At 38.5% G+C, this 16,920-nt stretch overlaps 1 protein-coding gene across 4 annotated transcripts in view; it reads right to left on the bottom strand.

Moving 5' to 3' along the window:
• Positions 1 to 682: 682 nt before the first annotated feature.
• The window catches only part of NLN (neurolysin), a 73,397-nt gene continuing 57,159 nt past the window's right edge, over positions 683 to 16,920 (bottom strand). The window contains exon 13 of one of the 4 annotated variants that reach the window (XM_064641911.1): positions 683 to 1,070. In XM_064641911.1, coding sequence (XP_064497981.1) covers positions 1,023 to 1,070 — 48 coding nt within the window. In that variant the 3' untranslated portion in view covers positions 683 to 1,022. The other 3 variants (XM_064641906.1, XM_064641910.1, XM_064641914.1) reach the window with 3 other exon arrangements.

Below are 16,920 nucleotides of genomic sequence, written 5' to 3'. Positions count from 1 at the left end.
TCTCTTGCAAACGATTGATCATTCCTGTCCAATATCCAATAGTGTATCCTTATAATTAATGTGAATAGCTCTCTGTAACTGATGTCCTCCATCATGAACTCTCCAAGGCTCTTTTATGCATGAATTATCCTAACATTTTTAATGTGAAAATGTTCTTTGGCAATGTTTACTGCAAACTGCCCAATGCATTTATTAATGCAGCAGAGTAAGAGATGGGTGTGGGAAATTTATAGTAGCTGTTGCTCAGATGGTGAATCTCCTATAGTTGTTAGTTTCAAAGTAAAATACTGTTTCACTTACAATTTTAGCCATCAAAAATAAAAGCCTAGCCAAAGTCTGATGAAACTCTAGCTAGCTAGAGCACAGCTCCTGAAGACATTTTATGCAGACATGATATATCTATACAAATTAAGAGAATACCAGAAGTTATCCCAGGGATCTAAAACTGCTATAAATATCAAGACAGTATTTAGATTACAGCTTCAGCAGAGTCCCCAGCAACATTAATTCCCAGAGTTAGTATCCCAGTTACCAAATAATTACAGATAAAGTGCACAAAGTACAAAATAGAGAGTTACATAATGAGTCTTTCAAGTGAGACTATGCAACTGATCCCACTGAATGTTTAAACAAATCCTTTATGTGCAATTTCATGCTGGACATCAAGCTCAAACTCCTCTCATTTTAATTTCTATTTCTGTATTTGAACAGGAACACTAGTAAATACTGCAAGAACATGCAGCTAAACCAAAAGAACATTTGGTGAAACAGCCACCTCTGTGTTTGTCCCTTTCAAGAGTTGATGGTCTGAACAATGCATACATAGCTTTTTGGAGTAACAGGGTTTAATTGTTGCTTTTCCCTGTTCTTACTTACCACTGTTGTTCATTACGATCATGTGTTTCCACTTCTCCAGGAAATAGATAGAAAGGCCTCTGGGGTAAGCACTTCTGCTTATTAAGTGCCCAGGTAGTGAGTTCAACGGTGAATTTCAAATCGATTTGAATTGGGACTTCTGGACATCATTGCAATATAAACATTAAATAATAATTAGTGGAAGTAATAACCACCTGAAAGACATAAAGAGGAAATAAGTAACCTTTTTTTTAACAAGTATATATTGAAGTTTATTTTAAATACTCCATGATTTAAATTTGCTCATGGTCCATTCAAAATGTCTTATATTTTCTGAATATATATGATTTACAATTGGATCACACCACATTTATGCTGGTGAAATCAACACAAAACTGGTATAATAAGTCTTAGAAGTGTGTTGCTGTAATTCCTAAATGCATAATGCATATCTACTATATCTAAAGAGAAGCTAAGTAAATAATCTCTGTTCAGTTTACCATCAATAAAATCCCAAATTTGCACTGGTTACATACACCATACAAATAAGTTTTCTCTGTATTTGGTTGCATTGTTTCTCAAACAGTAAAATCAAACAAAGCGATAAACATAAATGTATTGTGGAACTAAGTTTTGGAATATTATGCAAATACCAATAGAAAACCTTTGTAACACCACAACCTGTTTTGTATATGTTGTGTTCTAGAAATGGTTAGGAATGTTTTAGAGTTATTTTTAAACATTTTATTGTGACTTTTTGTTTGTATTTCTCTTCCTTGGTTACCATGGGAGAGGTGACGAATTCTGAGGAATGCTTGGCACACTGTTTCACATGAAGGAGAAAAGACAAGAAGGTGTTGTTAAGATACCTTTACTCTTGCCTGATTTGGACTGCTTTGCTCCTGGACAGTCTTCTTAACACTGACTTTAAGCTATGCTGCAGCCTCTCAGTCTAAGAGTCTGTTTTGACAGCTGATGCCAGCATATAAATCTTGTGCTGGTGAAAACAAACAGAAAGGAATCAAAATGCGGCCATGCCATGTGAGGATACTGACATCTGTGTATCATAACCACAAATCCTTGCTCACAAGGTTAAGACAAGGAGTTAAACATGGAGTTGGCAGAAAGAGCCAACTGTGAAGTTGCCTAAAATAAGACATATGCTCGGTATTTTGCCTATGCACCAATGATGGTTTTGGACTGCCTTTGGTAAGTTCTTGGATCCTAAAAGGGTAACGATTAATGCTGTTGATATTTTTCTAACTGTAGGACGAATTGCATTTACTTTTCATTTTATGGCTTATCTCTATTCTGATGATTAATTTTTCTTAGACAGGGCTAATGCTGACAATACAAATCTCTTAGTTTTTAGCGATGTTGTACCTGCGCACACAACAAATTCTTTACTTTTTCCTTTTCATTTTCTGTGAATAATGTCAGTCATGTAAAAATACTAACAATATGAGAATTCTTGGCTTCAGTGTTGGCTCAATTATATTTCAAGCTGAATTTCTTATGGATTACCAAGTTTGGAACCACAAGTTAAATGCTTTTGAAATAAGGAGATGCAGACAATCCAGTGAGATGACTTATCCTGTCTCTAGACCTGTTAAACAGACAGATTGTACCTTAAGTAAAGAATTTTTGATTTGTAGAAGAGCTATCTTGGAGAGTTGTTTTAGGAGAGTTCAAAAAACAATCCTTTTGATTGTTCTCTATCTGCAAAATATGGTTCACAGAAAAAGATTATTTTAGTTTGGGGAAAACTTTTCCTTTGATAACACTGTTTTAAGAGTGCTTTTAAAAATCCAAAATAGATATTTTTTCAGTTATATGTGGCCTAATTTCTAACCCATGGTAGATGCAAACAATAAAATTAAAGTAATATTTTTAATGTTTTAATTTACAGGTTTCATCTACTGGTTTCCTCCAGTAGGAGGAATATTGTTATACAAGCTTTACATGGCAAGTATGAGTATTATGCTACATCAGTAAGGAAAGAGTGACTTTCCAGGACACAAAGGTGAAAATGTTGTCTATAAACTCATTTCCATGCCTGCAAACAAGCAAAAACTCTCAACAAAAACCTTGGCTTTGCTAAATACTTTGAGGAGTGCACTTCAGTCTAGAGGTGTAATTACTCTTTATTATGATTTCTAGAAATAAAATATTTTAAATATTTTACTTTATTAAACTAAGGGGAAAATGCATAGATTCTGATTAACCATGCTATTAGCAACGTAGTAGAGTTTCCATCTGAGCATCATGACAGCATCAACTCAACACATTTCCATGAACATATTTCTAAGTTCTGTGATTAGACGTTATGCATTCAGATTAAAAAGACATACAGCCCAGGTGAGAAAGACCCCACTGAATTTTGATAGAAAAGATTTCTCAGAAAAAGCCCAGAGCCTTGCTCTTTACTGTTGGTAAAATAAATCCACTTAAATCTTAATGCAGGTGACACAGAAAACTATCAATTAACGCAAAAACATGTAGTGTCAAATACACTTGCTGTTATCAGGCCTTCAGGCCACTGCTTTCCAGCCTTCATATAGTGGTCATATAAATTAGACAAGGTTTGTAGGAGAGGTGATACCTTTAATTAGATCAACTGATAGAACTAGAGAAAACAAAGTTTAAGGCTTGACTGACATCCATAATGAGATCTGACAAGTAGCAAAATTCAAACTAAATACAAGTGGAATGTGATTGTTTTCAGTATAGTAAAATTATTTTAATCAATTAAACCACTGGTAAGAAAACTGCTAACATAAATGTACAGGGATGAATCAGCAAGAAAACTGTAAGCTTTAAAAATAACGTTGCTATTGTCTCCAGAATTTGTTTATCTACTCTAAAGAATTTAGTTCCCTAAATTATTTTTTAAACATGATTTGTAGGTTCCCTGTTAGCTCTGGACTGTGCAAGAGATGGACTACTTTCTTTATGAAAAATATATTCTCCTACCTTTTGCAGTGTTTTGTCCGTGATCTGTTATCTGTGTCAGTTCATGGTAATGAATAATGGTTGATTAGTTTTATGCACATAATTCTCAGGAGGATATGTGATATGTCCAGTGTAATATAATCACATCTTAAAAAATGTATGAAGAAACACATGGAAATTAATAATTCTTTTGGGCACTGATATCAATTATGTTAAATACATAGGTATTCGCGAATTTTGCTTTTTCTGTGCCAGCAAGATTTGGTTCTAATGAGTGTTTGTTAGTACAGAGGAAGCCTGCTTTGGATTGTGAGTTTAATACTGGAACTGTTTTTGAAAAGAGACGTGGGAAAGGGCTTCAGGAAGAACTCTTCAAGGAAGTGTTTTAGCAGATGCTGTAGTTATCTAACAATTCTTTTGTATATATACAGCATTGAGCAGTACATGATAGACAGAAAGATATTGTCAGTGAGGGTTTCCATTTTGCATTATTAGATTAATAGATGATATTTGGGTGGTTAATTTGAACACAAAGCTGCTCCTTGCAAGGCACTTTGAAGACTTTTTTTCTAGTATGTTTCGCATAGTGGCTAATTTTCTGAAGAGTTTGTTGATTTGTGAATTCCTCTACAAGGTAATTTGTATTGTCACTTTTTGTCAGCCATTTTATCTAGAAAGGTGTTGTTTATGTTCTAGTACCAAAAGGGCAGTAAATGCTTAACTGGACAGTGGAAATTTGTGGAGAAGCTCAGGTAATAAAGATGTGTATCTTTTAAATACAGAGTAGGTTTTGTGGCACAGTTCTCTAAAACACCTTCCCATGAGTAGTTCATGAAGATGCTGCCATTACTGGTATGAGGAACACATTTTTAAATATGTATGTATTATATAAATTCCTATGGCATAAATTTGATTACTCTTTTAAGACAGACAAATGTCAATAAAAATATATGGACACAAAAGCTATGTGAATCAAAACACAAGTCTGGGAAAAATGAGTGATGTCCCAGAAAGACACATGATTTAACAGGCATGCTGGTGTCACAGGGCTTTAAAATATAAAGATCTGCTCTTTCAAATGCAGAGATATGTCACAGTTTGTAAAGAAACACACGACAACCTACAGGGTTCAAGGAAGGATGTAGGTCTGAGTTTATTCAAAATGGCTCCCCCTATTTATAGGGGGGAGAAGGAAAGTTCTGGAATAGGGGGTGGAGACTTTCCAAATAAGGGAAGAGAAAGCAGATACAAGCCTTAAAAGGGAGAGCATAGGAGGAGTTTTGCCCATATATGGAGAAAAGGGGAAGGACATGACCAAATATGGGGATTCTGCACTGCAGCAGAATCCAACCAATAGGAAAATAGTAGATAAACTTGAGGGGAAAAATATTATAGAATTGAATAAAAACATGGGGGTACAACAAATTTAAACATGCATTAACATTGGCTAACTCTTTCAGCCAAAACAATCTCAGTTCAGGTAATAATGTATTGAGTCCATTCACAGCATATTTTCTTCTTCACAAGCCTCAGTTAAGCTGTCTTGCAGTCCTTGTTTCCATTTGAGGAACTTTTCTTCTTCATCTTGGATACTTCCAACAGAGATATTTTTCATATAAGTAAACTTGTTGCCTTCACTGATATTGCAAATAGAGATAGGAGTGCTACACCTGTGTCTAGATCTGTGACCTAAGGGCTTGTTTACACTGAATCAGAAAAGTACACGAAATCTATGTACACTGAGGCACCTTAATTCCATGTAATAGTTTTAGTACACGCTCACTGTTAACGTAAAACCCATATACCCATTTGAAGCCTATTAAATGAGGCATGCATAATGTTTTACTGAGCTACTGCCTTCCTGCTTCTCCCAAGCTGAGAATATCCTGGAGTGATTAGGAAGGTAAGAAAGCCTCTATGTGCCCCTGAACTCTGCTTCCTCATTACAATGTTGCAGAGTCACAACACAGCAGAGCAAGCTTTTTTCATCTCCTTGTTCTAGAGAAATCAGATATAGAGCTTGAGAGAGTACTTACAGACCCTCATGACAAACACGCCCCTCATACAGCGCAATGTGGAAGCAGCTTAGATCTTGCTGAAATGAGGATGATGTCTGTCTCTGGCTGCCATAGGCAACTCACCACATTTCTCCTCCTGCTCTCTTGCCATACCAAATAAGGCATCATAATCCACTGCAGGAGAACAAAAAGTAGATTACCAGCAATTCTCATTTTACCTGCAGTTGTTAGGAAAAGCCTGACTGGACTTTGTCATGGAAAGACATGAAGTCACTTTGCTGTAGGCAGAGTTTATGCTAGTGAGGACTCTGAGGCTGACACAGGCTATTGTCAACAAGGCTTACATAAAAGCCAGGACCATTTTGCCTGAGTGCCTGACCAAGAGTCTTTGCTGGACACATCCCAGGGTAGCAGGACAGGTGTTCAATTTGCCCATCTTACAGACTACTCGTGCTGGCAATCCTGAGAAAGAAACATCAGCCAGTAATCTTTTTTTGCCTGGTTAATATGCCATTAATTTGAAAATATGCACAAGAGGTAGGAGTATGACTTGCAGTGTTGTTTGTGGGCATTTAACATATCTTGGCTCCTAACAAACCAACTGTCTCTTCTTTTCCTAACTGCTCAGTTCAGTTGCCTTCATTTGTTTGTTCCAGACAGTTTCAAGACCTAGTTAAAAATAATGATGTCTTAGTAAATATAATAGTTTACTCCCTCTCAGATGTTCAGTGGAAAACACTCCTATCTTTCCCTTGCTCTACTCCCCACAATACGCATTTTCTCTTTCCTCTCCTCCTCCTCAACTTGAGCTTAGAAGGGAAAAGTCCTGAAAATCTGTGTTGTAGCCAATGTGTCAAAGTTCTCTGCCATGACCCGTCACCAATAAAAGAAGAAGCACGAGACACTGCTAGCTAATGAAATTTTGAATAACCAATCTTCACTGGAAACAAAGCATTTCATAGAGGAATAAAAACTGAATTTAAGATGCCAAAATTATTATTGTATAGCTGACTTATTCCTTATTCCCTATTCCATAGCCACTGAAAGCAGTGACTATGCTTCCAAAGGAGATTAGACTGCTTCTGTTCTGCTACATATAGGAAACGTCCTATGAATTCTTTCTTCCTATAGTGATTGCATGAAGAGGGAAATCATCTGGAGCCAGTGCTGAATTCTTTCTCCTATTTAAGGGGCTGCAATAAAAAGGTGAATATTTAGCTGCTACTGAATACTGAAGACCTTCGGGGAGCTCAATGAAACAGTTCAGCTGACATTCAGAGAGTGACCGGCTTTTGAAGCGTGAAAAATAAGAGTGATAAACAGAGGTGTTTTGGTCCCAGTTGAAGAAGAGTGCTGCCTTGGGAAGAGGTAAGTCAGTCCAGGCAGACAACCGTGCAGTGAGTGGAGAAAAGGCCAGTTTTACCATATCCAAATATCATTCAAGTATCCCGACAGTTGCTTTGTTTTTTTCTGTGTGATGTAGATAAAAGTCTGGGCAAATTCCAGTCATGCTGCCTGCATATACAGGCTTCTTGAAATGAAGAAATAAAAAACAGATGCTAGTTTTCTTGTAAAGGAAGGATCGGGTCTCTGTAAACTGTAGGAGTGATCCATTAGGAAAGAAATGCTAAATAAAGATTTGATTAAGAAGGCTACAGTATAGGGAGGAGCTGCTGACATTCAGAAACATGAGGAATAATACTGTTGGTATTATACAGAGGAAATGGATGTGAGCAGTTAGTAAGTACTCTCAAATTAGTGTACAACTGTGAAGAAATGAAGGCTATAACTGAAAATAAATATTGTCAAATAGAGCAGAAGAATATTCAGTGGTCTTTTCAAAGCCTTGGAAGAACAGAGAAGCAGTTGAAAAATGAAATTAAAGAAAGCAAACTAATTTTCAAAAATAACATCGTCACGTGTCTGAGAAAACACAGGCACTCTGCTAAATCATTTAGCAGCAAGCAGGGAAATGCAGTCAGGGCAAACATCATGCTAGGCAGAAAGCTGCCACGTCAGTGTTTTCTTACTGCAGTGGCAATAGTCACACCACTCCTTCATCAACTGCTCCATCTCTCTCTTCAGGGTAATTTGCTTTTTTCTCTTAGGACTTTATTGAAGAGCAGAAGTGATGGTCTGATGGAAAATGATGTAAAGACAAACAAAGGATTGGGAGAAGTCATTAAGTCTATGGGTGAGGATAACTACAAAGTAGAGGGTGATTAGCAAATGGAGGGGTAGAGAGGAGGGAAGGGTAAGGAGAGGATAGAAGAAATGGAAACATAATAAAATACCCACTTTTAGCCCAGCACACCACTCCAAAACCACAGCCCTACCAGGATTACTCCATTTAATGAAATCAACATATATAACATCAAGTCTCTGGAACTTCTGGCAAAAGATTTAAATAGGATTTCAGTACTTTCCATTTTGAGCCTTACACTGCTGTATCATATCCTTGTGGTTGTTTACAGCCACTTGAGGATTAAAAACTGAAATGAATTAGAGACTTTTGAATAAAAGGCTAGAACCTAGAGCCAATAAATGTATTTTGGCATTGAATTCCATTTATTTTAGGAGAAGTAAGGTTCCTCTGATATGAACTGAATTTCTTACAGAAAGGACAGTTACAATGCAGGTCCTAGCACTCTGCTAATTTATGCCACTTGACAATTCTCATCACAGATGCAGAAAAAATCAACTGTTGTAGTACAATAGTGCAGCAAACACAACCCATCTAAATTAATGATATTCTCCTGTACTTCGTAAGATACACTCAGACATACTGTTAATCCAGTGCCTAGTTTAAAGAATTAAACTGGGATATATTTTAATTGTTCTGTAATGCTGCGGTCCAAGAAGGGGGGGGGGGGGGGGAAGGGACCGTGGCACCGCATGGATCCTGAACTCATAGGTGGGGTGTGGGTAGAATGCTTTATTCACGAGTGCACGCGGTCTTTTATCAGCTCAGGAGGGGAAAGGGCCAGAACATAGGGCGGAGCATGAGACAGACAAGCAGGGGGACAAACCAGGATAAGGCCATGGGCAAAAGAGGGAGGAATGTGGGAGGAACCGGGGAGAGAAGGGGCGAATGGAGGCTGTCCCCTCTCTGCAGCTTCTCCAGCCAATCCGCAGGAAAGCAGGGGAGCGGACAAGCCTGAACATGGCCGGGAAGTACAAATTCTGGGGAAGCACACAATGTGTATATACATAATAACTGTAAAGTCTGTATCATGAAGTCCTTTCAATCACTGTACATCTTTTTCCACTTCTGAGATTTTCCCCATTCTGATTCCTGGTCCTTCACACTGTAATGCTTGAAATTAATTAGTCAAGTGTTAAATATAATTTTTGTTTGCTGAGGCATCATGAATCATAATGCACACAACTGTGTTTTTATGTAATTTACAGCCTTTTATGTAACCGAAGTACTAAACATTTTTTAAGTATATGTATATACTTGTAATTTTTTTATATTTTGTACAATTTTTTCATTTCTCTTTACTTGACTACGGAATAATAAAATATGGAGTTTCAGTTCATGTGACCTTTGCTGTCTAAATGACATAAATTTTAAACAGAGCAAATAAATTTTTATATATATATATATATAAACCAATATTGATTCGCAGGTTTAAAAAAACCAAAAACCAAACCAAACCAAAACTCCTGTGTAAATACTCCTTTTTGTTTGTGTTTTTTAAGGAACATTTTCTGGTTTGGTTTTTAAGGAACATTTTCATATATGTTGAAGCAGACTATTATGCCTTTTTTAAAGAACACTATCTTTTTGAAGAAGGCTGCTAATGCTACATAGCCAACACCATTGTAAAATACATCTTCTGTGAATAGTCTGCTTTCACACTCACTACTACTTGTTAAACTTTGCTGATAGAAATATTAAAAGAGTAGACAAGTTACACTGGAATTAAAAAAATTACATGGAACAGTCTACAGTTGTCTTATAAGTTTCCCATTTCCATTGATGGCAATTTACATAACACAAATCTAAGTTAAAATTGATTCCTTATGCTGTTTTGGGAGTAATAACTCACAGAAATACTTTGCTGTTTCTCTCCTATCTGTGTATTTACAGATGAACAAAATTGGTTCTATTACCAGGTGGAAAACGATAAACTCATTTAGATCTCTCACTGAAAAGGAAAATGGATGCTTAGATTGTAAGGCACTGATTTTCTTTATGCTGGATGGAGAAGGAATGTGGGTTTTTAGCATAATAAAGCTAAGCATAATACGGTGAAAGTATAATTACATTTGCTTAGAGTTCTTTTGTGTCATGCATTTGACTGTAAAAAACAGGCTCATCATTCAGAAGTTAGGGGTGCTAATTGATATACTAAAAGAAGCAGAGGCAATTAATTAATTAATTCCATTAAATTTGTTGGTATTTTTTACCGAAGATCCAATAGTATTTTTTCCAGTAAAATATTTTTCTGGATGTATATACCATTGAAACAATGTTTTATTGGAAGAAATTCAATGATAATTCTTTCACATTGGCTAGCGAGTTTTACACCATCTATGTTAATGCAGCTTAGGTAATATGTTAAGAACAGAAATTCATTTTTTGGTCAGCAAAAGAAAGAAAGCAGAACAAGCATGGGATTTTTTTGTTTGGTTGGTTTGGGGTTTGGCTTTTTTTTGTGGTTTGTTTTTGTGGGTTTGGGGGGGGTTTGTGTGTGGGGGGTTGTGTGTTTTTTTGTAATTATAAGTAATCTGATTTCTTGGTTGATTTATAAAAAACTATTTAGGAATCAGGAAAGCAGGTTTTATGATGGCAATTAACAGCCACAGTTCTGTTTCAAATCTGATGCCTGTACAGTATTCATTCCGCACATCACTTTTGGAAAATGCTTTAAGGAATAGCATTCTTATGCTGTGGCATTATTGCAGATTTAAAAGAGGTACTATAATCTTTTTCTGGATCATTCAGCTTCATTAGAATACTGAAAGCTCACCTACAAATAAATTCTAATATTTATTTGCTGGAAAAATATGTACCAATTGTTTACTACTTCTCTTGGCCTTGAGTTCAAGAAGGACTGTAGCACTAAGATACAGTCACCATTACTTTTATTACTCCTCTCTCTAGGAACACTGATAATTGAGGTTTTTTTGGAAACCATTTTTCTGCTTGATTATCTGCTAAGTGAGATTGTATTGTTTTCCACCATTACCTCCACCAATGATACTGTACTTAGCCTCCAAGAAAAAACAGCAGACTTTTGTAGAGGCCACAGAAATCCAGCAAAAGACAATGATAAACACCCAGGACTAGAACTCTGTTCTAACCATATTACATATGCCACTATTTTGTTGCTTTTGAGGAATAAAAGACCTTGTGGAAGGCGTGCACTAAAAATGAGCATTCAGTAAGCAAACAGCAAATCAGATAAGGAGAATAGTCTAAATATAAAATTAAAAGGGGCAGAAGTGAAGGGGCTGTAAGAATTTTGTTGAATTCATGGAACTCTTAGGCCCGCTGATGTTTTGTTTCCCTAAAATACTCAGGAGGATGAAAATCTTTCAAAGTCAATCTGGTAAATATATATTTTAGGGCTCTGCCTATTTCTAGTACTTTCACCTTGTTTCTTATTAACTTTAGTTACTCGATAATCTTTATTGGGAATCTTGACTCTATATCCATGTTGCTAGCAACTTCAGAAACATATCTTATTTTAATTTGATTGTTAAAAATAGTATCTTATGAAATTCCCACTGAACTTTGGTCCTGGCATATGTGCTCAGCTCTAAAAGTCTTCCATTTTAAATCACTTTTATCTTTAAAATCACTAAGGCGCTTCTCTCCAGTGTTCATGTGGCATTTTCTAGGCAAAAGAATTTAACAATTGAACTGAAAGCAAAAAAAAGAAAAAGAGTGACATTGAGGCATACTTGGGCCAAAACACAATATGTAATTGTCAGATGACTATGTAAGGTAATTTAAGATTCAGTGTAACACCATGTATAACAGTAGTTTGGAAATGAAGGAAAGAAATTTATCCAGTCATGCAGAATCAAAGTCTCCCCGTGTAACTAATTCTATAATGAGCAAAATGAGGTGAGACTTTAAAGGTATATATGCTATATCACAAAATCTGGCACAAAGACTTGGCTACAGTAGCAGAATCTGCATACTGTTCTCTGTAAATTCAGTTTTGAAAGCCAAAACACCCGGGGGAAAAAAAAAGGAAACTTTTCCAATCCTCCAGCACAGATATGCTGAATGCACAGGGCATTGTAATGGCAAGAGGAGCATCTCGATCCTGGACCTGGAGGAAGACAGCTGACACTGCCGTTGGTACCCTGGGTAAACTGTGTTCCTGGGATGGAGCAGAGGGGTCCTGCCACATAGTCAGGGCCTCTGGCCTCACAGGGCAAGGAAAACAGGCATTTTCTGCCTGCTCCTAGGGAGCTTTGCACTTTGTCCCTGACATGGGCTGCAGCACAGCACACAAGTTGGATTTACTCCTGTTGTTGTGAGCCAACGGGCAGTGGCAGAAGCATGAAACAGCCCCAAGTGTTTGGCAGCTGCTCTGCTGTGGCTCCCCTGGTCCTGTGGCCTGTGCAGCAACATGCTGAGGGCAGTAGGATGATCTGTAAATCTATAAAATCCCTTCCTGGAGCATGGACATTCTTAAGGCAGTCTAGATGTTGTATACTTCTGATTTCAATCTACAGTGGATTTCATACAGACAAATCATAAACATCAGGAAAAATTAATAGAATAATAAAATAAAAATGTGAATTTAAACATCTAAAAATGGATTTCAGTGAAAAAGTTGGAAGTTCCTTGCTTTGGAAATATGGTAACACTGGGATATGGCCACTAGTCATCAGTATGGCTCTGCTTTCCCTCATTATCATGGTCTGCCTGAGTTTTGCTGAAAATGCAAGTCACGCTAATAAGCTAAATGAAAAAGCAATGCAGTCCATGGAACTGGCCTAAAATGGATTGTTATTATTATTATTTAATTTTACTGGATAGCATGGATATGCTTTCTCAATGTGACAAATACTGATGGGAGCACAGATCTGCAAATATGTTAATGGTAGTTTTTCCACTGCTTATATTTTTAACACAGAAATTTCAAGCAAACTCATCTATAATTAGGTGATCTTTTCTCTCCTCTCTCCTCGAGGCCATGCTATGCAGTCCTGGCAGCTTCTGGGCACAGCCAGTGTTGTACTCACAAACTGCTGTCTGGAGCAGAGATGAAGTGTTCTGAGACCAGGTCTGCACAACAGAACCTTTTAAGGGGACACTGGAGGAACACATGGACAAAGCTCCTTCCATAGCATGTACTGAATTTAAAGCTGACATGATCAAACTCTTCATAATCTCCACCACATGCTGAATGCACATCCAGCCATGTGACGGGACAGTTACTTTTGGCTACACAAAAGCCAAAAGTTGTCTACTACACAAGTAGTCACATGGTGGGCATATATGAGTGTCCTACACACACACCAGACAACCAGGAAGGCACATTGCTGTGTGATGCTAACAGTGCCCTATCCATCACGTGCTGGGCTGAGGAGAGGAGCAGTCTGGGTGCCCTGACAGCTCTGTCATCACACTGAAGTGCTGCCATGGTTTGAGCAAAATGAGTGGGAAGGAGCCAGATGGAGACCAGGCCCTGTCATAGAATGGCTTGGATTGGAAGGGATCTTAAAGATTATCTAGTTTTGATACTCCCTGCTGTAGACAGAGATGCTACCCACTGCATCAGGTTGCTCAAGGCCCTAACCAGCTTGGCCTATGGGCATCCTTACACTACTTAAAGACATGCACAGGCTGCAATGTTGTTCCACCTACAAGAACCTGGTCACAGAGGGGCCACTCTGTTGTTGCATCATCATCAGTCCCTAAAAAACACAGAGGCTGCAGGTGGCAATATTCTAAGAAAGAAAGGAATGTGTCTGTTGGAAAAGATGGTGAAGGGGAAAGAATAGCAGGGGTCCACCTCTGCTGCAAGAGAAGCTAGGGAAAGCATGTGGTTGGATTTTTGTGAGATCAGCTGAAGGCACCTTTGGATTATTGACTTCTTTGCCAAAGATGTATTTTAAATTTAACATTTGTCTATGATTTTTCCTTTCCCTGAGACAATTCATTATTTTGGCCTGGCATCAGCTATATTACTTTGGCGTAACACAATCCTTCCTACAGACATATTATAAATGTCAGGAAAAAGTTTATAATAGAAGGGCAGAGAGGAGCCTGAGAGACCAAGGCTAGGAGCTGCTCTGCAGAACTGCATGCACCCAGCACTTGGCCCATAAAAACTCTTGTTTGTGGAAGACCCACCTGCTCTGCCCTTCAGTGGCATCTAGGATGTCAGCAGAGCTGTTGATCAGGACAAACTGCTGCTTCTAATGCCATTAAGCAGAAGACTTCGGCACGGTGTCAGTGTGTATGTAAGTACTAGGACATCTGCTCTTTCATGGAACAAGTTATTTTCATTATGAAAGCATCCATAGTGTCATGGGTGCTATTCAAAATAAAAGACATGTCAGTAGTATAACTGTCAAACAGCCTCACACCTGACATGTGACTGTATCTATATGATTAAGGTGGCACTTTTACACTTTGCCACCAAAGTTGTGGGGTTTTGTTTAAACTAAGTATAAAATCTAAACGTTTTACAATTCCAGGCAATTTAACGTAACTTGGGTTTTTGGTGGCCTGTTGTTATCAAAATCTCTCTCAATCTTGTTTTCAGAGTGAAAGGATAATCTTGTTAATTCATTGATCTAGGATTTAGAAGCTCTGAACTCTGTATCCCGGTCTGCCACAGACCACAGGTAGCAGGGGCACTGTAATCCCTCCAGTTTTGGATGGTAGACAACCTGGGAGAGGGAACCTCCCATATTTAGTATTTGCAGTATTTGGTATGCCATTGTAATACAAATCATAGCTGCTGCAGTGTGGGAAGAACCTAACAAAGTCATTGAACTCTTCTTGGTTGTGTGTCAATAGCTGCTGAACCGCCGTAGGAAATGTGCCTGACAGATGCAGCTCGGTTACCCAGCACAGGGCTGGGCTGCAGCAGCACCAGTCCAGCCGCTGCTCCAGTGAGCAGGGCTGTCTGGTGGCCCCTGTAATGTGACAAGCAGAGTGTGACCGGCAGCAGGGGGTCTGAAATAGCCATACATTCAGCTTCTGGACCTGAGGAGGGAGTAGCTCAGAACTGCTAGCCAGCAGCAGAGCTGCCACGCTGCCCCTCTCCTCGCTGCTGAAGGCCCCAGGCAAGCCACGAACTGCTTATACCTGGCAGGGAAACAAGAAGAGATAAATCAATTTAAAAGACAGTTCAGCTTGATAAACCGGATAAGTTTCTACACTTGCAAGCTCATGGCATCTAAACATTATGGTAATAGCTTACCAGGAGAGCAGCAAAAGTGATCATACATGTTTTCTTTAGCCATTCAGAACTCCCAGGGCCGGCACAGCCCCTGTGTGGACTTTGGCTGTGCCACCTGCCTTACAAAAGCCTGCGGTGCTGTGCTTCATTGCTCAGGGGTGGTGAAGGGCACGGTATGCTTGTGTTTTGCTGTTTTCTTCCCTGTTAAGTCAGCCTCAGGCCTATGAGAAACATTTTGCCAATTTAGCTTGTCAATAAGAACAGGTGGTTGCACAGCTTCCTCTAAAAAGTGCAAAAAGCCATCCAGCCAAGGACACATGAAGGGTATAAATAGAAGTATGTGGGGACAAACTCAAGGGCAGAAGCAGCCCAGGTGAATGGTTTTGTTGTCAGCAGAGCACAGCTCCAAGGCCTCATTACTGAAGGTACAAATGAAAGCAAGTCCAAACATGGGAAGTGCGTTTCAGTGAGATATAAGCTGCAGTGTGACTGGAACACGCTATTAGAGAGAGCATTCATAATTTTGTTTCTGCAAAGTGTATTTAAACATGAGTGCCAATATATGGAAATGGTTCTACAAAGTATCAATCTGAGCCATTTGCATCGTGTGCTAGGAATAGTCCTAGCTTCTCCCACCCTGTCCATAAGCTTTTCCTCTTCACTAAAGCACGTTCATATTCGCTGTTCACACAATTTTCTCTGCTCTCCCTCCTGCTTTACCACCTTTTTCCTCTGTCTCCTCTAGTTCTGCTTCAGAAGAGTTCTGCTTTCAAATACAGACATTTAGAATGAAGTCAGTCAAATTATTAGACATTCTGCGTGTAAATTTCATGTGTCCCACAGACCAGCTGGACAGTCCTTTTCTCTGACCCATCAGTCTGCAGGCCTGCTGTGTTCTTAGATTCCCCATCTCCAGATGCCAGTTGTTTGCTCAGCCTCCAGAATGCAATTGAAGATGAGCAGAGCATGCTATATTCAGAACAGCTTTTCTTTCAGTTTTTCAGATCATTGTTATTTCTGTGTAACCTGATTAAAGTAAACATCCTTAACTGTGCTCTTTCTTTTTGTAGACATTTACGAGTATGCTATCCCTGGTTTACCCTAGGTGATGGGTCAAAAAGTTCTGCCAAATTTCTCCCCAAGGAAAATTTGGATGACAGCCATCTCACTGCCAGGATGTAAAACATTATATGCTCTCATTTAGCCTGCATCTTTTCCAACTGCAGAGAACTCTCTGAGTTTTCTGGGAGATGGGACATCAGGCTCAGTAGCAGGTCTGGTCAGATGCAGAGGAGATTTATAAGAATTGGTTTTCCCACGTTGTCTTTAAAGCATTATGACAGAGAGAATTTTACTTACTACCTTGCCCTAACTTTCTTCAGAGCATTCACCAGTTTCTTATGAAAGCACATATTTTTCTGCTTTCAGGCATCTTTTCTACTTTCAGGCAGTATCCAGCCTCTACTTTATTCCAACTCCTATTGGGCTGGAATATTTTTCAGACAGACATGTCCCACATGACAAATAAAAAACACAGGAGAAACATGATGGGCCTTTAACTCCAGATATAAAGGTATAAGGACATCAGTAAAACAATAATAAGCCAAATGAGGACAAGAGGATGGCACAAGATGTCTTAGTCTCACACTGTTGTCTTTGCATAAACACTCTATTGAACTCTGATAATCAATAACATGGTTTGGTTTTGT

Source organism: Pseudopipra pipra, chromosome Z, assembly GCF_036250125.1.
Source record: "Pseudopipra pipra isolate bDixPip1 chromosome Z, bDixPip1.hap1, whole genome shotgun sequence".
Lineage (NCBI taxonomy): Eukaryota > Metazoa > Chordata > Aves > Passeriformes > Pipridae > Pseudopipra > Pseudopipra pipra.
The sequence above is the reverse complement of the archived record's forward strand: the minus strand, read 5'-3'. Positions and strand labels throughout refer to the sequence as shown.